Raw genomic sequence first — 16231 nt, forward strand, 5'->3', positions numbered from 1 at the left:
CACCAAGATTTGCAATTTTTTTTTGCTTTGTCTGATTTTGCTTTAGCAAATTTCTGTTTATGTTATATTATTTGGTTTCACAAATCTCGTAATAAAATTATGCCCAAATTTGTCTGGGCACAAGAGCCATATGACGGAAGTATGGTTTTCAATAACAAAAGTTAAATTTTGACCTTATAAAAATTAAAAAAATGCCAAATTTTGTCTTTTATTGAAATCATTACTTAAAAATCAAAAGACAAAACCTCTCGAAGATAAAGCAACTGAGCACACACAACAACTTAAAGGAAAAAATGATATTTATATAGAAAAACATTTGAAAATTACAACATAGATACAGCATGCTCTTGCCAGGGAGTAGCACCCTGAGGTGATACAAAATAACGTGTGAAAACATCACGTACTTTCAGTCCTGAGAGCGGACGACGGAAAGGGATCACATGTGGTCTAGGCCTACCCACATTGCCCAACACACCTTCAGCACTATCAGATGATGAACAATCATGAATTCTAGTGAAGTTATGTAGGACCACACATGCTTTGATCACCTCCTTTACGTTGGCTTCATTCAGCTGAATGCCTGACTGGAGTACCCGCCGTTTGGCACAAAGAATGCCAAAGGCGCACTCCACCAGTCGTCGGGCACGTGATAGTCGCAAGTTAAGGATCCTGCGCCAGTAGTCCAGGTTTCGTCGCGAATATGACCTCATTACGTGTCTGGTTAAGTGAAAGGCATCATCTGCCACTAGGACATAAGGCACAGAATCTTGATTGGAGCCTGGAAGCTGACACGGTGTGGTAGGTCGAACTGGTTATTGCACAGCCGCTGACCCATGATAGAAGAATTGAAGACTCTAGAGTCTCCAGTTCTTCCATAAGCCCCAATGTCTACAATTATAAACCTGTAGTTACTGTCGACCAGAGCCAACAAAACTACAGAAAAATATTGTTTATAATTATAGAATTGTGACTCTGAGTTCGGCGGCTTACGCACACGGATGTGCTTCCCATCCAAGGCTCCAATACAATTGGGAAATTGGCAGTGCTCCTCAAATCCCCTGGAAATCTCCAACCAATCTTCCATCTTGGGCTCAGGCATGACCACTTGATGAAGTCTGGTCCAGATTTCAGAACAGGTAGCCCAGACTATGCCTGATATGGTAGATTTCCCAATCAAAAACTCATGATGGAGTGCGGCATATGAAAGTCCAATTGTGAGGAAGCTAAAATGAAACAAATTTGGAGAAAAAATACATTACAACATGATCAAGTTTCCTTACAAATTCATATACAGTCATGGCCAAAAGTATTGACACCCCTGAAATTCTGTCAGATAATATTCAGTTTCTTCCTGAAAATGATTGCAAACACAAATTCTTTGGTATTATTATCTTCATTTAATTTGTCTTAAATGAAAAAACACAAAAGAGAATGAAGCAAAAAGCAAAACATTGATCATTTCACACAAAACTCCAAAAATGGGCCAGACAAAAGTATTGGCACCCTCAGCCTAATACTTGGTTGCACAACCTTTAGCCAAAATAACTGCGACCAACCGCTTCCGGTAACCATCAATGAGTTTCTTACAATGCTCTGCTGGAATTTTAGACCATTCTTCTTTGGCAAACTACTCCAGGTCCCTGATATTTGAAGGGTGCCTTCTCCAAAGTGCCATTTTTAGATCTCTCCACAGGTGTTCTATGGGATTCAGGTCTGGACTCATTGCTGGCCACCTTAGAAGTCTCCAGTGCTTTCTCTCAAACCATTTTCTAGTGCTTTTTGAAGTGTGTTTTGGGTTATTGTCCTGCTGGAAGACCCATGACCTCTGAGGTAGACCCAGCTTTCTCACACTGGGCCCTAAATTATGCTGCAAAATTTGTTGGTAGTCTTCTGACTTCATAATGCCATGCACACGGTCAAGCAGTCCAGTGCCAGAGGCAGCAAAGCAACCCCAAAACATCAGGGAACCTCCGCCATGTTTGAATGTAGGGACCGTGTACTTTTCTTTGAATGCCTCTTTTTTCTCCTGTAAACTCTATGTTGATGCTTTTGCCCTAAAAGCTCTACTTTTGTCTCATCTGACCAAAGAACATTCTTCTAAAATGTTTTAGGCTTTTTCAGGTAAGTTTTGGCAAACTCCAGCCTGGCTTTTTTATGTCTCGGGGTAAGAAGTGGAGTCTTCCTGGGTCTCCTACCATACAGTCCCTTTTCATTCAGATGCCGACGGATAGTATGGGTTGACACCGTTGTACCCTCGGACTGCAGGGCAGCTTGAACTTGTTTGGATGTTAGTGGAGGTTCTTTATCCAACATCCGCACAATCTTGCGTTGAAATCTCTTGTCAATTTTTCTTTTCCGTCCACATCTAGGGAGGTTAGCCACAGTGCCATGGGCTTTAAACTTCTTGATGACACTGCGCACGGTAGACACAGGAACATTCTGGTCTTTGGAGATGGACTTGTAGCCTTGAGATTGCTCATGCTTCCTCACAATTTGGTTTCTCAAGTCCTCAGACAGTTCTTTGGTCTTCTTTCTTTTCTCCATGCTCAATGTGGTACACACAAGGACACAGGACAAAGGTTGAGTCAACTTTAATCCATGTCAACTGGCTGCAAGTGTGATTTAGTTATTGCCAACACCTGTTAGGTGCCACAGGCAAGTTACAGGTGCTGTTAATTACACAAATTAGAGAAGCATCACATGATTTTTCGCACAGTGCCAATACTTTTGTCCACCCTCTTTTTTATGTTTGGTGTGGAATTATATCCAATTTGGCTTTAGGACAATTCTTTTTGTGTTTTTTCATTTAAAACAAATTAAATGAAGATAATAATACCAAAGAATTTGTGTTTGCAATCATTTTCAGGAAGAAACTGAGTATTATCTGACAGAATTGCAGGGGTGTCAATACTTTTGGCCATGACTGTATATCACAAGAACAGTGTGGAACTAACAAGCAAGGCAATCACAACATAGAGAAACTTAAAATGGCTATGTGAATTTAACATAAAGAACAAACTCTTACAAAGAGTACAGATTTGTGATATATTAAGAAGAAAAGTAACCAAAAGGGTAACCAGAAATAGATACTACTTTTAGAGACGCATCATCAACATAGAGTATGAGGATGAGGAATACATACCGTAACGTAAGGCGAAAACGCTCCTCAGCAGATATACATTTGCGCATCCTGGTGTCCTGAAAGGTGTCTCCAACAAAACATCAAAGGTGGCAAGGCTCATACGACAATATTGAAAAAACTTGTTGGCATGTGTCCGCAGACATGCATAAAGCCGGTGAAAATGGCCTTTAGTGAGGCGTTGCCTCAAATGCAGGTGGACCCACATTCGTCTCCTCCTCACATCCACAATCACTGGGTATGGCTGCCCAAAGCGGCGTGACAAAACCCAGTTGTATAGAACACGCTCAGTTGGGGTGAACTGAAGTCTGTCTGACAAGTTGGCAACAAAAGACCAATACACCAACAAAAGCACAGCACAAAAATGGCCAAATTGGAGGCTGCCACCTGTCGTAGAGGTAATAAATAGGGTTGCTGATGATGATTTAAATTATTTTCAGGCCTCAAAACCGTTAAATGTCCATTTTGCAAGGTTTGCGAGAAAAAAAACTGCTATACGGATGCCATACAGATGCTTACATGTGCAAAATACGCAGCCACGCCTTGCCAATGGATGACATACAGATCACTGTTCAGGGAACATTTCTGTGTATTACGACTGTAAAATACGGTCCGTATTTTTATACTTGTGTCTGACTCCAACCTTTGGCTGAAAAACCTGATTTTGCTTGACTTGAAAAAAAACACAAGTGTGAAACCAGCAAGCCAGCCTCAGTGAGTAGACTTGCAAGCTGGTTTTAGACAGCACTCACTTTTACTACCGGAGCAGTGACAATAAAGACAAGCTTTAGCATACAAATACGAGAGTGCTGTGAAACACCCTAATTTGCATTTTAAATAAAGTAGATTTTATTTTATAACGCCAATAAAAATATTGTATAGGAATATGCCGCCTAATCTCCATTCTAAAGAATCAGCCTTCCCCAAATCCCCAGCCTGCAAGGCACCAGACTCCTGTTCACCAGTATATAGCAGCACCAGCTTCCTCTGTTCACCAGTATAACAGCACCAGCCTCCCAGTTCACCAGTATATAGCAGCACCAGCCTCCCCTGTTCCCCAGTATACAGCAGCTCCAGCCTCACATGTCACCAGTATATAGCAGGAGCCTGCCCTGTTCACCAGTATACAGCACAGCTTCCCTTGTTCACCAGTATACAGCACAGCCTCCCTTGTTCACCAGTATACAGCACAGCCTCCCCTGTTCACCAGTATACAGCACAGCCTCCCTTGTTCACCAGTATACAGCAGCAGCCTCCCCGTTCACCAGTATACAGCAACAGCCTCCCCGTTTACCAGTATACAGCAGCAGCCTCCTCGTTCACCAGCCTCCCCTGTTCACCAGTATACACCAGCACCATCTTCCACTGTTCACCAGTATACAGCACAGCCTCTCCTGTTCACCAGTATACAGCAGCACCCTCTCCTGTTCACCAGCCTCCCCTGTTCACCAGTATACACCAGCACCATCCTCCACTGTTCACCAGTATACAGCACAGCCTCTCCTGTTCACCAGTATACAGCAGCACCATCCTCTACTGTTCACCAGTATACAGCACAGCCTCTCCTGTTCACCAGTATACAGCAGCAGCCTCCCTTGTTCACCAGTATACAGCAGCAGCCTCCCCTGTTCACCAGTATACAGAAGCACCATCCTCCACTGTTCACCAGTATACAGCACAGCCACCCCTGTTCACTAGTATACAGCACAGCCTCCCGTCACCAGCATCCCCTGTTCACCAGTATACAGCATCAGCCTCCCCTGTCACCAGTCTCCTCTTACCAGTATATAGCACTGCCTCCCCTGTCACCAGCCTCCTCTCACAGTATACAGCTGCAGTCTCCCCCATCTTCAGCTCTATGGGCGCTCACCTGCACCTGTGTCCTCCTCCCATGTTGTCTTCCTCCTCCTCTGATGTGATGTCTGCAGTGAGAGATCATCTCATCCTCACATTGGCTGTGGCAGGAAGGGGTGAAAGCTAGAGTCGGTGCAAATTAATTTGCATGACTCGGTTTACCGGCCAAGTCAGTAATCTCAGGCCGTCAGACAGAAGCCATTTTGATTAGCCAACCTGGAGCAAAGACATCTTTGCAGTGCGAGGCCAGCTAATCAAAAGAAGGGCCGCAAATGTCAGTCATTTTACGATATAATGTACTGAAAGACAAAGAAAATGTCCACGTGCGGTGGAAAAAAAAATGAATCGAAATTCTTCCAATATTTTTGTGGGGCTTTGTTTTACGGCTTAAATTGTCAATAAAAAATGACCTGGAAACATTGTGAAGGGTTAAAACTAAAATCAAAGCTGAAGTTTCGTTTTGTCCATTCTCTGAAGGTTTCGTTTCTGCATTTTTGTTGCTGTAAGGTAAATTTTTTTAATTGGGATGGGCTGTCATGAAACCAGACTGTTCCCATCAGCTGCAAGATAAGGGAGTCGGGGGTGTAGAATTCTGAAGAATATGCCATTATACTACTTTCTATTTGGATACGGACATATTTGTAGTTTCCGGTTTTCTTGCAATATTATTGGCTTATAAAGTGAAATGATGTTATTGGTAGTTGAGAACTTTGCATAATTAAGCAAAATGTTATAAAAGAAGTGACTAAAATAAAGGGGCTTAGTGATCTGTTTCGATCCTCCCGTACAGAGACCCCCGTCTCCGTGTGGTCATTTGAGTTGCTAGCAACACTCTGTGGATTAATTTGGAAATCACTGGCTCAACCGTGAAGGGTTAATTTAGCCCTCCCTAAATAGCTACCCCGACAACATGATTTTTCGGCTCAGAACGATTACAGCGACACAAAACTTGTAGAGTTTTTTAATTTATTATTATTTTAGTGTACAAAGAAAATTCTGAACTTTATAAAAAAAGAAATTTGATTTGTGTCGCCATTTTCTGAGACCTTAGTTTGAGCATAGTTGGTTCTGTCATATCTGGAAAGATCTGATCTATAGAAATAAAATTATTTAACTCATACGCCATAAAGCAACAAAAATCTAAATCACAAAATTGCTGGGTATTTTTTTTGTCTCCCAAACCTCCTCTCAAAAATATCCAATAAAAAGCAATTAAAATGTCATTTGGACTCCAACCACATAGGATTAACCCATTACGTCAACTGACAATTTTTCAATTTTTTTCAATCCTTGTCGTTTTTTCCAACATAGCCAAGTGACGGATTTTTTTTTGCGACACGAATTGTATTTTTGTATCCATTTTATCACGTGACGTACTGGAAAATGGGAAAAAATTCCAACTGCATCAAAGTCAGGGAGATGGCATATGATATGACATAACTAGTATGTCACATGTCATTGAGGGATTAAAAACTGCAGCTCGGCAGTTACACTTACCCAATGCATAGAGAACCAAAGCTCCACAAACAGCCATCAGCTGAGGACAGGCCCCCAATGTCCCCCGTACGCCAGCGTGGGAGATCTCAGATATATAAACCTAGAACACACAAAACATCACATATGTCAGCATCTGTGGACGTCATGCTCTCAGACCATCCTCATGGAGTCGGTTTCTAACCGTTTGTGCAGACACATGCACATTTGTGGCCTGCTGGAGGTCATTTTGCAGGGCTCTGGCATTGCTCCTCCTGTTCCTCCTTGCACAAAGGCTGAGGTAGCGGCCCTGCTGCTGGGTTGTTGCCCTCCTACGGCCCCCTCCACGTCTCCTGGTGTACTGGCCTGTCTCCTGGTAGTGCCTCTAGCCTCTGGACACTACGCTGACACACAGCAAACCTTGCCAAAGCTCGCATTGATGTGCCATCCTGGCTGAGCTACACTACTTGAGCCACTTGTGTGGGTTGTAGAGTACGTCTCATGCTACCACGAGTGTGAAAGCACAACCAACATTCAAAAGTGACCAAAACATCAGCCAGAAAGCATTGGTACTGAGATGTGGTCTGTGGTCCCCACCTGCAGAACCACTCCTTTATTGAGGGTGTCTTGATAATTGCAAATAATTTCCATCTGTTGTTGATTCCATTTGCACAACAGCATGTGAAATTGATTGTCAATCAGTGTTGCTTCCTAAGTGGACAATTTGATTTCACAGAAGTTTGATTTACTTGGAATTATATTCTGTTGTTTAAGTGTTCCCTTTATTTTTTTGAGCAGTGCACTTACTTGCAAATCCGTAGAAATCATGTCGCTCTAAAATTGGACTTCAGCATGGTAATGAAATTTGCTATGCTGATCAGTTACCGTAAATGACCCTTCTGTCCCCAAATATGAGGAGAGCAGCTTACACATGCCATAGATTAGTACAGTGCATTGCATGGGGGCCTAAAAGCCTCAAATAGGGAACTGAGATATGGGGATTGCTATGGTACGGTCCTCATTCTGTAGAACGTATTGTTCATTAAAAGGGCTAAGAAGTGGAAATCCTGGAATGCATAGCCCATGCTTATGGAAATATCCACGGTATGTGACAGGATGTCCATAATATGTGTGAGGAACAGAGGGACAATGTCCATAATATGTGTGAGGAACAGAGGGACAATTATGGGATATGGGAACCATAAGATGTATGTGCCCATAAGAAGTATTCATTTTGGTAGAAGGTGTCCATATATTTATCAAATAAGTGTCATTGTAAATGTAGTAATTTCAAAGTGGAGACTTTAGAAATGTTACTTTCCGGCTATCCCTTTATCTTTCTTCCAACAAAAGACATGGCAGAAACATTTCCCTCTCTTAGGTCCATAGTTCATTACATATTGAAAAATGTCAGTTTCAATATTACCCCCTGTTCCATGTTATATTATTACAAGTCTAAGTCCGTTTCACTAGAACTCTTTGGACCATAATATATAATTAATTTCACATCCATGATATCATGTCTGTTTCAGTAGTACCTTTGGTCTATATTATTTACATGTGGATCTAAGTCCGTTTCAGTAGAACCCCATGGTCCATATTATATCATTACATGTTGATCTACATCCGTTTCAATAGAGGTACCCGGTCCATGTTACTACACGTTGATGTAAGTCCGTTTCAGTAGAACTCCCTGGTCCATATCATTAAATGTTGATCTGTCTTTGTTCCCCTTAGAAATCCAGGCGTAAGTATTACTTAGGAGCAAAAAGGAGGATGTGGCACACCAAAATGAAGATAAAAAAACTTTATTCGGCACTCAAGCCATAATAAAAAACATGCAAAACCTGACGCGTTTCCGGTACAAAAAATGCATCCTTAGTCATAACTAAGGGTGCGTTTTTTGCACCGGAAATGCGTCAAGTTTTGCGTGTTTTTTATTATGGCTTGAGTAACGAATAAAGTTTTTGTTATCTTCATTTTGGTGTGCCACATCTGCCTTTTTGCTCCTATGCAATGCTGTGCTTTCCAGCCGTTGTGTGCACCCACCTGCTCTGCTGATTTGGTTCAAACCTATGTGGTTTCATTCTGGATCCCGTGGAAGCTCCTATACTCTTCTCTCCTGCACTGTAAGTATTATTTTTGCCATTTTTCCACTTTTGAGGCAACCAGGCCTTTTTTTCCGTTTTGTAGTTTGCATGTCTTATCAGTAATTAGAGCCAGACTGGTGGCTATGGATATGCTATCTGACAATGATTTATCACTGTATCTATAGTAAACAGTCTGTCTTACATTATTTAGCATAGGAGCATAGGAGTCAGTGCAAGCAGCCAGTTAGTCACATACCCTGACCCTGTACGATGGCACACAAAGGCATTATGCCTGCATATTGTAATAATGTGCAGGTGCTGAGTATGTTACCACGGGACAGAGACAGACCAAAAGTTAAAGGGTTTATTTACAGGGATCAGAATCTCCTTGCAGGGAGAAACAGTAGGGGTTAAACTGACAAGGTAAGAGTGATTTAACGGTATAGGAAAACCAGACAAAGTTATCAAACAGTAAGCAGAACAATGGTAATTAACACGTATTCTTGCAACTTATCAGTCTGATGAAATCTTGTTTGAAGGGTCGTCTTCTCCAATGTAGGCACCGTCAACAGCGGCACTTGTAGTCTCTGTGAGCTCTTCGGTCTCTGTAGTCTCTGCTAGCAGTCAATCAGGGCTTCAGGGGTTAAAGTGGGAGGCAGGGGGGGACACTGGGCGAACTGGGTCTCCCCTGCTCTGAATCTCTGTTTTCAAACTAAGTTTTTTCGGAGGAACGTTATTGCATCCTTTGTTAAGTCTCTCAGCCGGAATCAGGGGCTCTGACCTGTCACCGTGGGCACCGGGGCTTCGTGCATGGGTCACCATCTCTGCACGGTCGGGAGGACGTACTTCTCTAGTCAATGGGGACTCTGCGTCCACGTACTCACAGACAGCAGTATCTATGTCACGTCCTCCTGTCTTAGCCCTCAGACCGGGAATCCTCTCTCTTCTGGAGCGCGCGGCTGCGACCTGCTCTCTGTGCTACACACGCTGCTCTGACTCACGCGTGCTCTCCTTTCACGCCCTCAGCCTGCACTGCTTCCTGTCCAGTGCCACTTCTCCTTCCCCACTGCTTCTGACATACACATGATGCAGTCGGTCCAGGTCTAAAAGTCTTCCCCCGGCAACCCTGCTGCCCAGCTATGTGGTTCCGGACACGTAGCAGAGGAGGTAACCCCCTTCTCATTCTTCTTGTGCTTCACCCCCTTACATTCCTCCTCTCTTTTTGCTCGCCATTCCATGGGCGAAAGTTTCTGAAGTTTTCATTGACAGTCTTCCAATCCCTGCACAATCTGCTGCCAGACGAACTGATCTTGGTTATAGCGAACGGGGGGTTCACCAGCCGTTGGACGTTCAGAGCATCACAAATCAGAAGGAGCAGCGGTGTCAGCTGTTGTGGGAGGAATGGGAGTTGGGTCACTCCCGGCATATTGGTAGTTTCAGGCACCAGCCCTGTTTCCGTGTCCCTCGAGGGAAGTTGGAAGTCTTCCTCATCTTCAACATCAACATCTACCACTGGAACGGCCTGTGGAGGCCCTGGGGCCACTTGCACTGGTTCAGGATCTCGAGACAAACATGGTCTCAACATACTTCGATGCAGTGTGCGAGTGGGGGCCCCTTCCTCCATTTCAAGCTGAATCTCATAGACGGGACCTTTGTTGCCAAGTCGCCGCTTCACTCTGTACGGGCTCTTCTCCCACCGATACTCGAATTTGTTGTGTGGGGTCTTTTCTCTCACCAAAACTCAGTCTCCAGGCCGTAGAACTGTCCCCTTTTGAGGAGTGACTTGAGAATGTTCCAACTCCTATAGCCGGTTCTGCACTAGTCGAAGGAGAGTCAGTAGCCAACGAAGGTGTTCTCGAACCCAGGAGTACACCCCCGTCTGAGGGTAGTCCTGCTCGAGCTCTAACTCCAATTCCGCCAACTCTTTCCCGGGCCATCCAAAGAACAGAGAGTAGGGTGTGAAGCCGGTGGTTCTGTGTTTCCGATTGTTATACACCCACACCAATTCAGGGACGAATTGAATCCATCATGCCTTCTGGTCATCTTCCAGGGTACACAGCATTTGGATGAGAGTGCGATTAAATCTCTCGCATGTTCCGTTCCCCTGTGGGTGATAGGGAGTTGACCGGGACTTATTGATCTCATATAGCTGATGTAGCTCCCCCATCACCTTTCCGAGGAAGCAGGCGCCCTGATCGGAGTGGATACATTTGGGGCACCCATACACCTGTATGAAATGCTTACAGATTGCGTGAGCAGCAGACTCGGCAGTCTGGTCCCGTGTAGGCTTCACTATGGCAAATTTAGTAAAGTGATCTATCATCACTAAGCAGTGCTCATAGCCTTGGTGCGCTGGCCTGATCATCAGGTAATCTATGGCCAGCAGATCCAAAGGTCCAGTGGCCCTCACCGTCTCTGTGGGAGCCCGCTGTTCAGGTGGTTTGACCAGTTCACAACTCCGGTACTACTGGCAGACTCTTTCCACGACGTTCCTCAGATTGGGATGGTAAAACAGGCGCTGCAACCATTGAAAGTTTTTTCCAGACCAAAATGTGCTTTTTCATGTGCTTCCGTAGCCGCCTGATCTACCAAGGACGAGGGAATCACCGTCTGCCAGGCAAGGCGGAGTTCCGATTGGAGGAACATCTTCTGATACAGGATGCCATCCCACAGCCAAAGCCTTTCCCATTGACGCAGCATTCTCAGCATTCCAGGTAATGCAGACCTCATCTCATGATGTAAAAAACAAAGAAAGAGGAAAAAATCCTCCCAATATTAGAGAAAAAAAACAGAAACAGGCAGAGATGCTTACCTGTCTAAACAGGCCTCAATACAACTGCACTAACAGGGTGCAGCGGACCCAAGTAAAATGGCAAATGCACAGGTGCAATAATACCAAATGAAACAGCCAGCCTTCAATCAGGGATTGGTCATGTGGCACACCAGTGCAAAAAAATATAATCCGTATGTGGCAATGTTCACACAGGGAATGCAGAGCATCTGGTTCACAGCCTCTTAGTAATGCCAAATGGCAGGCTGCCCAGTGCTAACTATAATGCATCCTGTGTGAACAAAGGCCACAGTTTACAGAACCATTTGGTCCCAACTGCACCCCGGAAAAAATATAAAGTGCACAAAAACATATCAATATATGTAAGGTATTGGTCGATATTCTGGCCATAATACGTAAGCTGCTCTGTGCACACAGGACCTGTGATGAGGTGACAGGAGGGGAGGAGTCAGGGGTCACATGATCAGGGGCCTCAGTCCAAGGCCCCTGATCATGTGACCCATAACTCCTCCCCTTCTGTCACCTCATCACAGGTCCTGTGCGCACAGCCCTCGATGTATGCAGGACTCTGCTGTGCTGGTTGTCATCGTGCTGGATGAGGGAAGTATGTGCGGGGTCAGGAGGGGTTTACAGGGTGGATGTAGCAGAGCTGTGTGTGTATGAGGTGTATGGAGCGGAGCTGTGTGTGTACAAGGTGTATGGAGCGGGACCGCTTGTGTACGAGGTGTTCGGAGCGGAGCCGCGTGTGTACGAGGTGTCTGGAGCGGAGCCGCGTGTGTACAAGGTGTTCGGATTGGAGCCACGTGAGTACGAGGCGTGAGGAGTGGACGTGTGTGTGTACGAGGTGTACGGAGCGAAGCCCAGTGTGTACGAGGTGTACGGAGCGGAGATGCGTGTACGAGGTGTACGGAGCGGAGACGCGTGTGTGCGAGGTGCATGGAGCGGAGACGCATATGTACGAGGCGTACGGAGTGGAGACGCATGTGTACGAGGTGTACGAAGGGGAGATGCGTGTGTATGAGGTGTACGGAGCGGAGACTCATGTGTACGAGGTGTACGGCGCGGAGACTAATGTGTACGAGGTGTACGGAGCGGAGCCACGTGTGTATGAGGTGTATGGAGCGAAGCCGCGTGTGTATGAGGTGTACGGAGCAGAGCCGCGTGTGTACGAGGTGTACGGAGCGGAACCACGTGTGTACGGGGTGTACGTAATGGAGCCATGTGTGTACAAGGTGTACGGAGCGGAGCCGCGTGTGTATGGAGCGGAGCTGTGTGTGTACGGGGTGTACGGAGCGGCCACGTGTGTACAGAGCGGAACCGTGTGTGTACGGGGTGTATGGAGTGGAGCTGCGTGTGTACGAGGTGTACGGAGCGGAACCGCGTGTGAACGAGGTGTATGGAGCAAAGCCACATCTGTACAAGGTTTACGGAGTGGAGCCACGTGTGCACGTGTACAGAGCGTGGCCGCGTATACAAGGTGTACGGAGCAGAGCCGCATGTGTACGAGGTTTAAGGAGTGAAGCCATGTGTGTGCGCGAGGTGTTCGGAGCGGAGCCATGTGTGTACGAGGCATACAAAGCCGAGTCGTGTGTGTATGAGGTGTGCTGAGCCATGAGTGGCAAGGTGTACGGTGGGGAGCATTCATACCTCCCAACCGTTCCGGATCCAGCAGGACAGTCCTGATTTTGAGTCTGCCCCACTGCCCCTGCCAGGAGGTTACTTTTTCCGCGGACACAGGAGTACACGGCAGAGCCCCGAGGAGCACTTTAAAATTCGCACGTGACGTTCCACCGGAACATGAGGTAATTTCGGGAGAAGATTGTGACGGAACCATCGAGGTACTTCAAGGAATGCTTGAGATCCATCACCGTGTCCTCCTCCGACAGCGCGGACAGCGGGATCGCCTTGGACTTGGGGATGTTGGTCATGTGAGCGGATCATGATATGTCCTGCATCGGGAGGCTCAGGTGGGCACTACAATGAGTGCCGGGCTGCTATAGTATCTTTATAGCATCTTTATTTCTTTCTCTCTATGTTTCTTTCTCCCTCTTCTTTCTTTCTTTCTTTCCCCTCTTCCTTTCTCTCTCTGTTCTTTCTTTCCCCTCTTTCTTTCTTTCTCTCTCTCTGTTCTTCCTTTCTCTCTCTCTGTTCTTTCTATCTGTTCTCTTTCTTTCCCCTCTTTCTTTTTCTCTGTTCTTTCTTTCTCTCTCTCTGCTCTTTTTTCTGCCCCCTCTTTCTTTCTCTCTCTCTTCTTCCTTTCTTTCTCTCTGTTCTTTCTCTCTCTGTTTCTTTCTTTCTCACTGTTCTTTCTTCCCCCTCTTTCTTTCTCTTTCTTTCCCCTCTTTCTTCATTTCTTTCTGTTTTCTTTTTTCTCTCTCTGTTCTTTCTTTTCCTCGGTACTAGTAAATGTGCCAACAGTACCAGTCACTGTGCCCATAATGCCAGCCACTGTGCTCATAATGCCAGCCACTGTGCCCTCAGTACCAGTCAGTGTGATCAGCAGTGCTAAATGGGTGCAGTTGGGGCGTGGCCGTGGGTATGACTAGTTGTGGAATGGGTGTGGTCGGGGCATGGCCTAAAAACTGCTGCAGCGTGCCGCAGCCTTTCTCCCTCTTTCCCTTCTTCAAAAGTTGGGAGGTATGCTGTTAGTGCAGTTGTATTGAGGCCTGTTTTGACAGGTAAGCATCTCTGCCTGTTTCTGTTTTTTTCTCCTCTCATGATGGCTGGGCACCTGTGACACACCGTCTCAACTGGGCTATCTACTGATCTTCCTGCTGCATTCGGACCCACTCATCACGGTGTTGCTCCAGCAAACTCACACAGGCCTCCTCTTGATCTGTTTCCCGCATAGCTGCCACCGTCCTGGCAGTTTCTCCAATCTCTGGGACATCAACAGCCTCCAGTTATTCATCCCGACTGGGCACTGGCTTGTGATAATTCACTCGAGAGAGAGCATCAGCACGAGTATTCTCTGCTTCTCTCTTTTATAAGAGATCCTATATCGGAACTTCGCCATCCGGGCAACCCAGCGTTGTACTATGGCCCTTAACTCTGCTGTCTCAAGATGAGCCAACAGATTGTAATCTGTACGTATGTGAACTTCTGAGCCGGCCAGATACTCCGCAAACTTCCCAGTCATCGCCAACACCAGCGCTAGCAACTCCATCTTGAATGAACTGTAGTTATCTGGATTCTTTTCTGAGTCATGTAAGGACCGACTGGCCTATGCTTTCATGTACTCTTTCCCATCCTGCATCTGCAAGAGCACTGCCCCGAGCCCCTGTAGATTCCCATCGGTATGCAAGATGAACGGCTGTGTGAAGTCAGCATAGGCCAGCACAGGGGCCTTCGTCAAAGCTTTCTTCAGGGCTAGGAATGCTTCTTCCTGACGCTCTCTGTGGCGCCCCTGAGGCTCAGTCGCCACAGAGGTACTGCACCTTCTCCTAAGGTGTAGTGCCCCACCACCTAGGGAAGCTGGGAGCTCCTTTCCTCACTCCAACACCTGCATCCCACACACAGGATAGTTCAGCACTGATCACATTGCAGCTCATGCTTAGAGGGTAGCAGAGCACCTCTGGTGATTCCTTGCTTCGTAACACGAGATGCGCTGGGAGGTGGGTGGAGTTGAGATCCATATAAAAGAGGGGGAAAGTTTAGAATTACAGGTCAGTCTGGGGTGAGTCCCAGAGAAGGAGAGCAGGCTGACAAAAGGTCAGCCTGACGGGAGGTCAGGCGGTGGAAGACAGTCAGTCAGGAGAGGCGGAGGACTGGTCTTAGTGGAAAGATCTCCCGTGGAGAGGAATAGCAGAAGGAGTGCTGCAGCTGCCTCAGTGATCTGAGCCAGCTGGCACGGGAAAGAGAACAGAAGGAGAGAGACATAGAACTGCAACCTAAGCTTCCATAAGAGAGAGAAGGAACAGCGCGGAACGGAGTAGGAGAACAGAGAGGAGTTGTGGGTTTTAAGAGGAACCCTGCCTATAGGTTCTCAGTGCAAGGCCGGGGCCCGGTCCCCGGGGTTGTGTGGACACTTATGGTTCTGCAGCAGACACCGGTGGAGTAGTTGGCTTTAAATGCACTACTCCCATCTAGGACTTGGGACACAACAGCAACACGGATAGAGAGCCGAGATCCAGGAGGTCCCTGATCAGGCTACAGCTGTCTGTCATGCAAGTAGAGTTGTTGGGAACATCTGACAGGAGGAACATCAGAATAACCAGGGTACTGGAGCTCTTCACACTAAAAGGCGCAATATAGGAGACGTTCAGGACAGGTACATGTTGGCGGAGTGTTGGAGAGGAGAAGCCTGACTTGCTCGGGAGGTTGATTGAGTCTCTGCCCCGGAGGACACGGCACGGAGGCAGGCACCAGTGTGCACCACAAACTGTGAATAAAGCTTTGGAACTACAAGCCCTGGTGCCTTCCAGTCATTGTGCGCCAACACCGTCAGCACCGCTACATCTGGGTATCATCCTTTCCACTACCTGCGCCTACACACTGCCCTGGGGTTACAGCTTCACCTGTGGGGAGCTATACCATCTATGCTGCAACACACCATCAGCCCTAGAGGATCTGCACGCAGCGTTGGCTTAACATCTTGCTTGCCAAACACCACAGGTGGCGTCACAAACTATTCAATTCCATTAACCACACACCACCAATGACATTGGGCAACCAGGGCCACGGACCGGGACACCGCTGCTGTGACACATCCCCCTGACACCGGCCCGGTACCGAGTACCCCACAGCCCTGGGTGACGGAGGGCGACCCACTCTCCCCACTGTATGTTCCTGTTTTTTGCACAAGAGGGTACTCCCCTCAACAACTCCAGAAAGGGATTTGCGATGCGGGTAAAGTCTTTTACGAAGTGCCGGAAGTAACCTTTG

General features: G+C 46.6%; 1 protein-coding gene across 1 annotated transcript in view; it reads right to left on the reverse strand.

Annotated features, from left to right (window-relative positions):
• Positions 1-16231, reverse strand: part of LOC141046624 (solute carrier family 2, facilitated glucose transporter member 6-like) — a 51640-nt gene that overhangs the window by 20053 nt on the left and 15356 nt on the right. Inside the window, exon 4 of the mRNA XM_073541152.1 lies at positions 6491-6590. Within this exon, the coding sequence (XP_073397253.1) occupies positions 6491-6590 (100 nt within the window). The remainder of the gene's footprint in view (positions 1-6490; positions 6591-16231) is intronic.

Source organism: Dendrobates tinctorius, unplaced genomic scaffold (genome assembly GCF_039654945.1).
Source record: "Dendrobates tinctorius isolate UK_male_01 unplaced genomic scaffold, ASM3965494v1 ptg000120l, whole genome shotgun sequence".
Taxonomy (NCBI): Eukaryota; Metazoa; Chordata; class Amphibia; order Anura; family Dendrobatidae; genus Dendrobates; species Dendrobates tinctorius.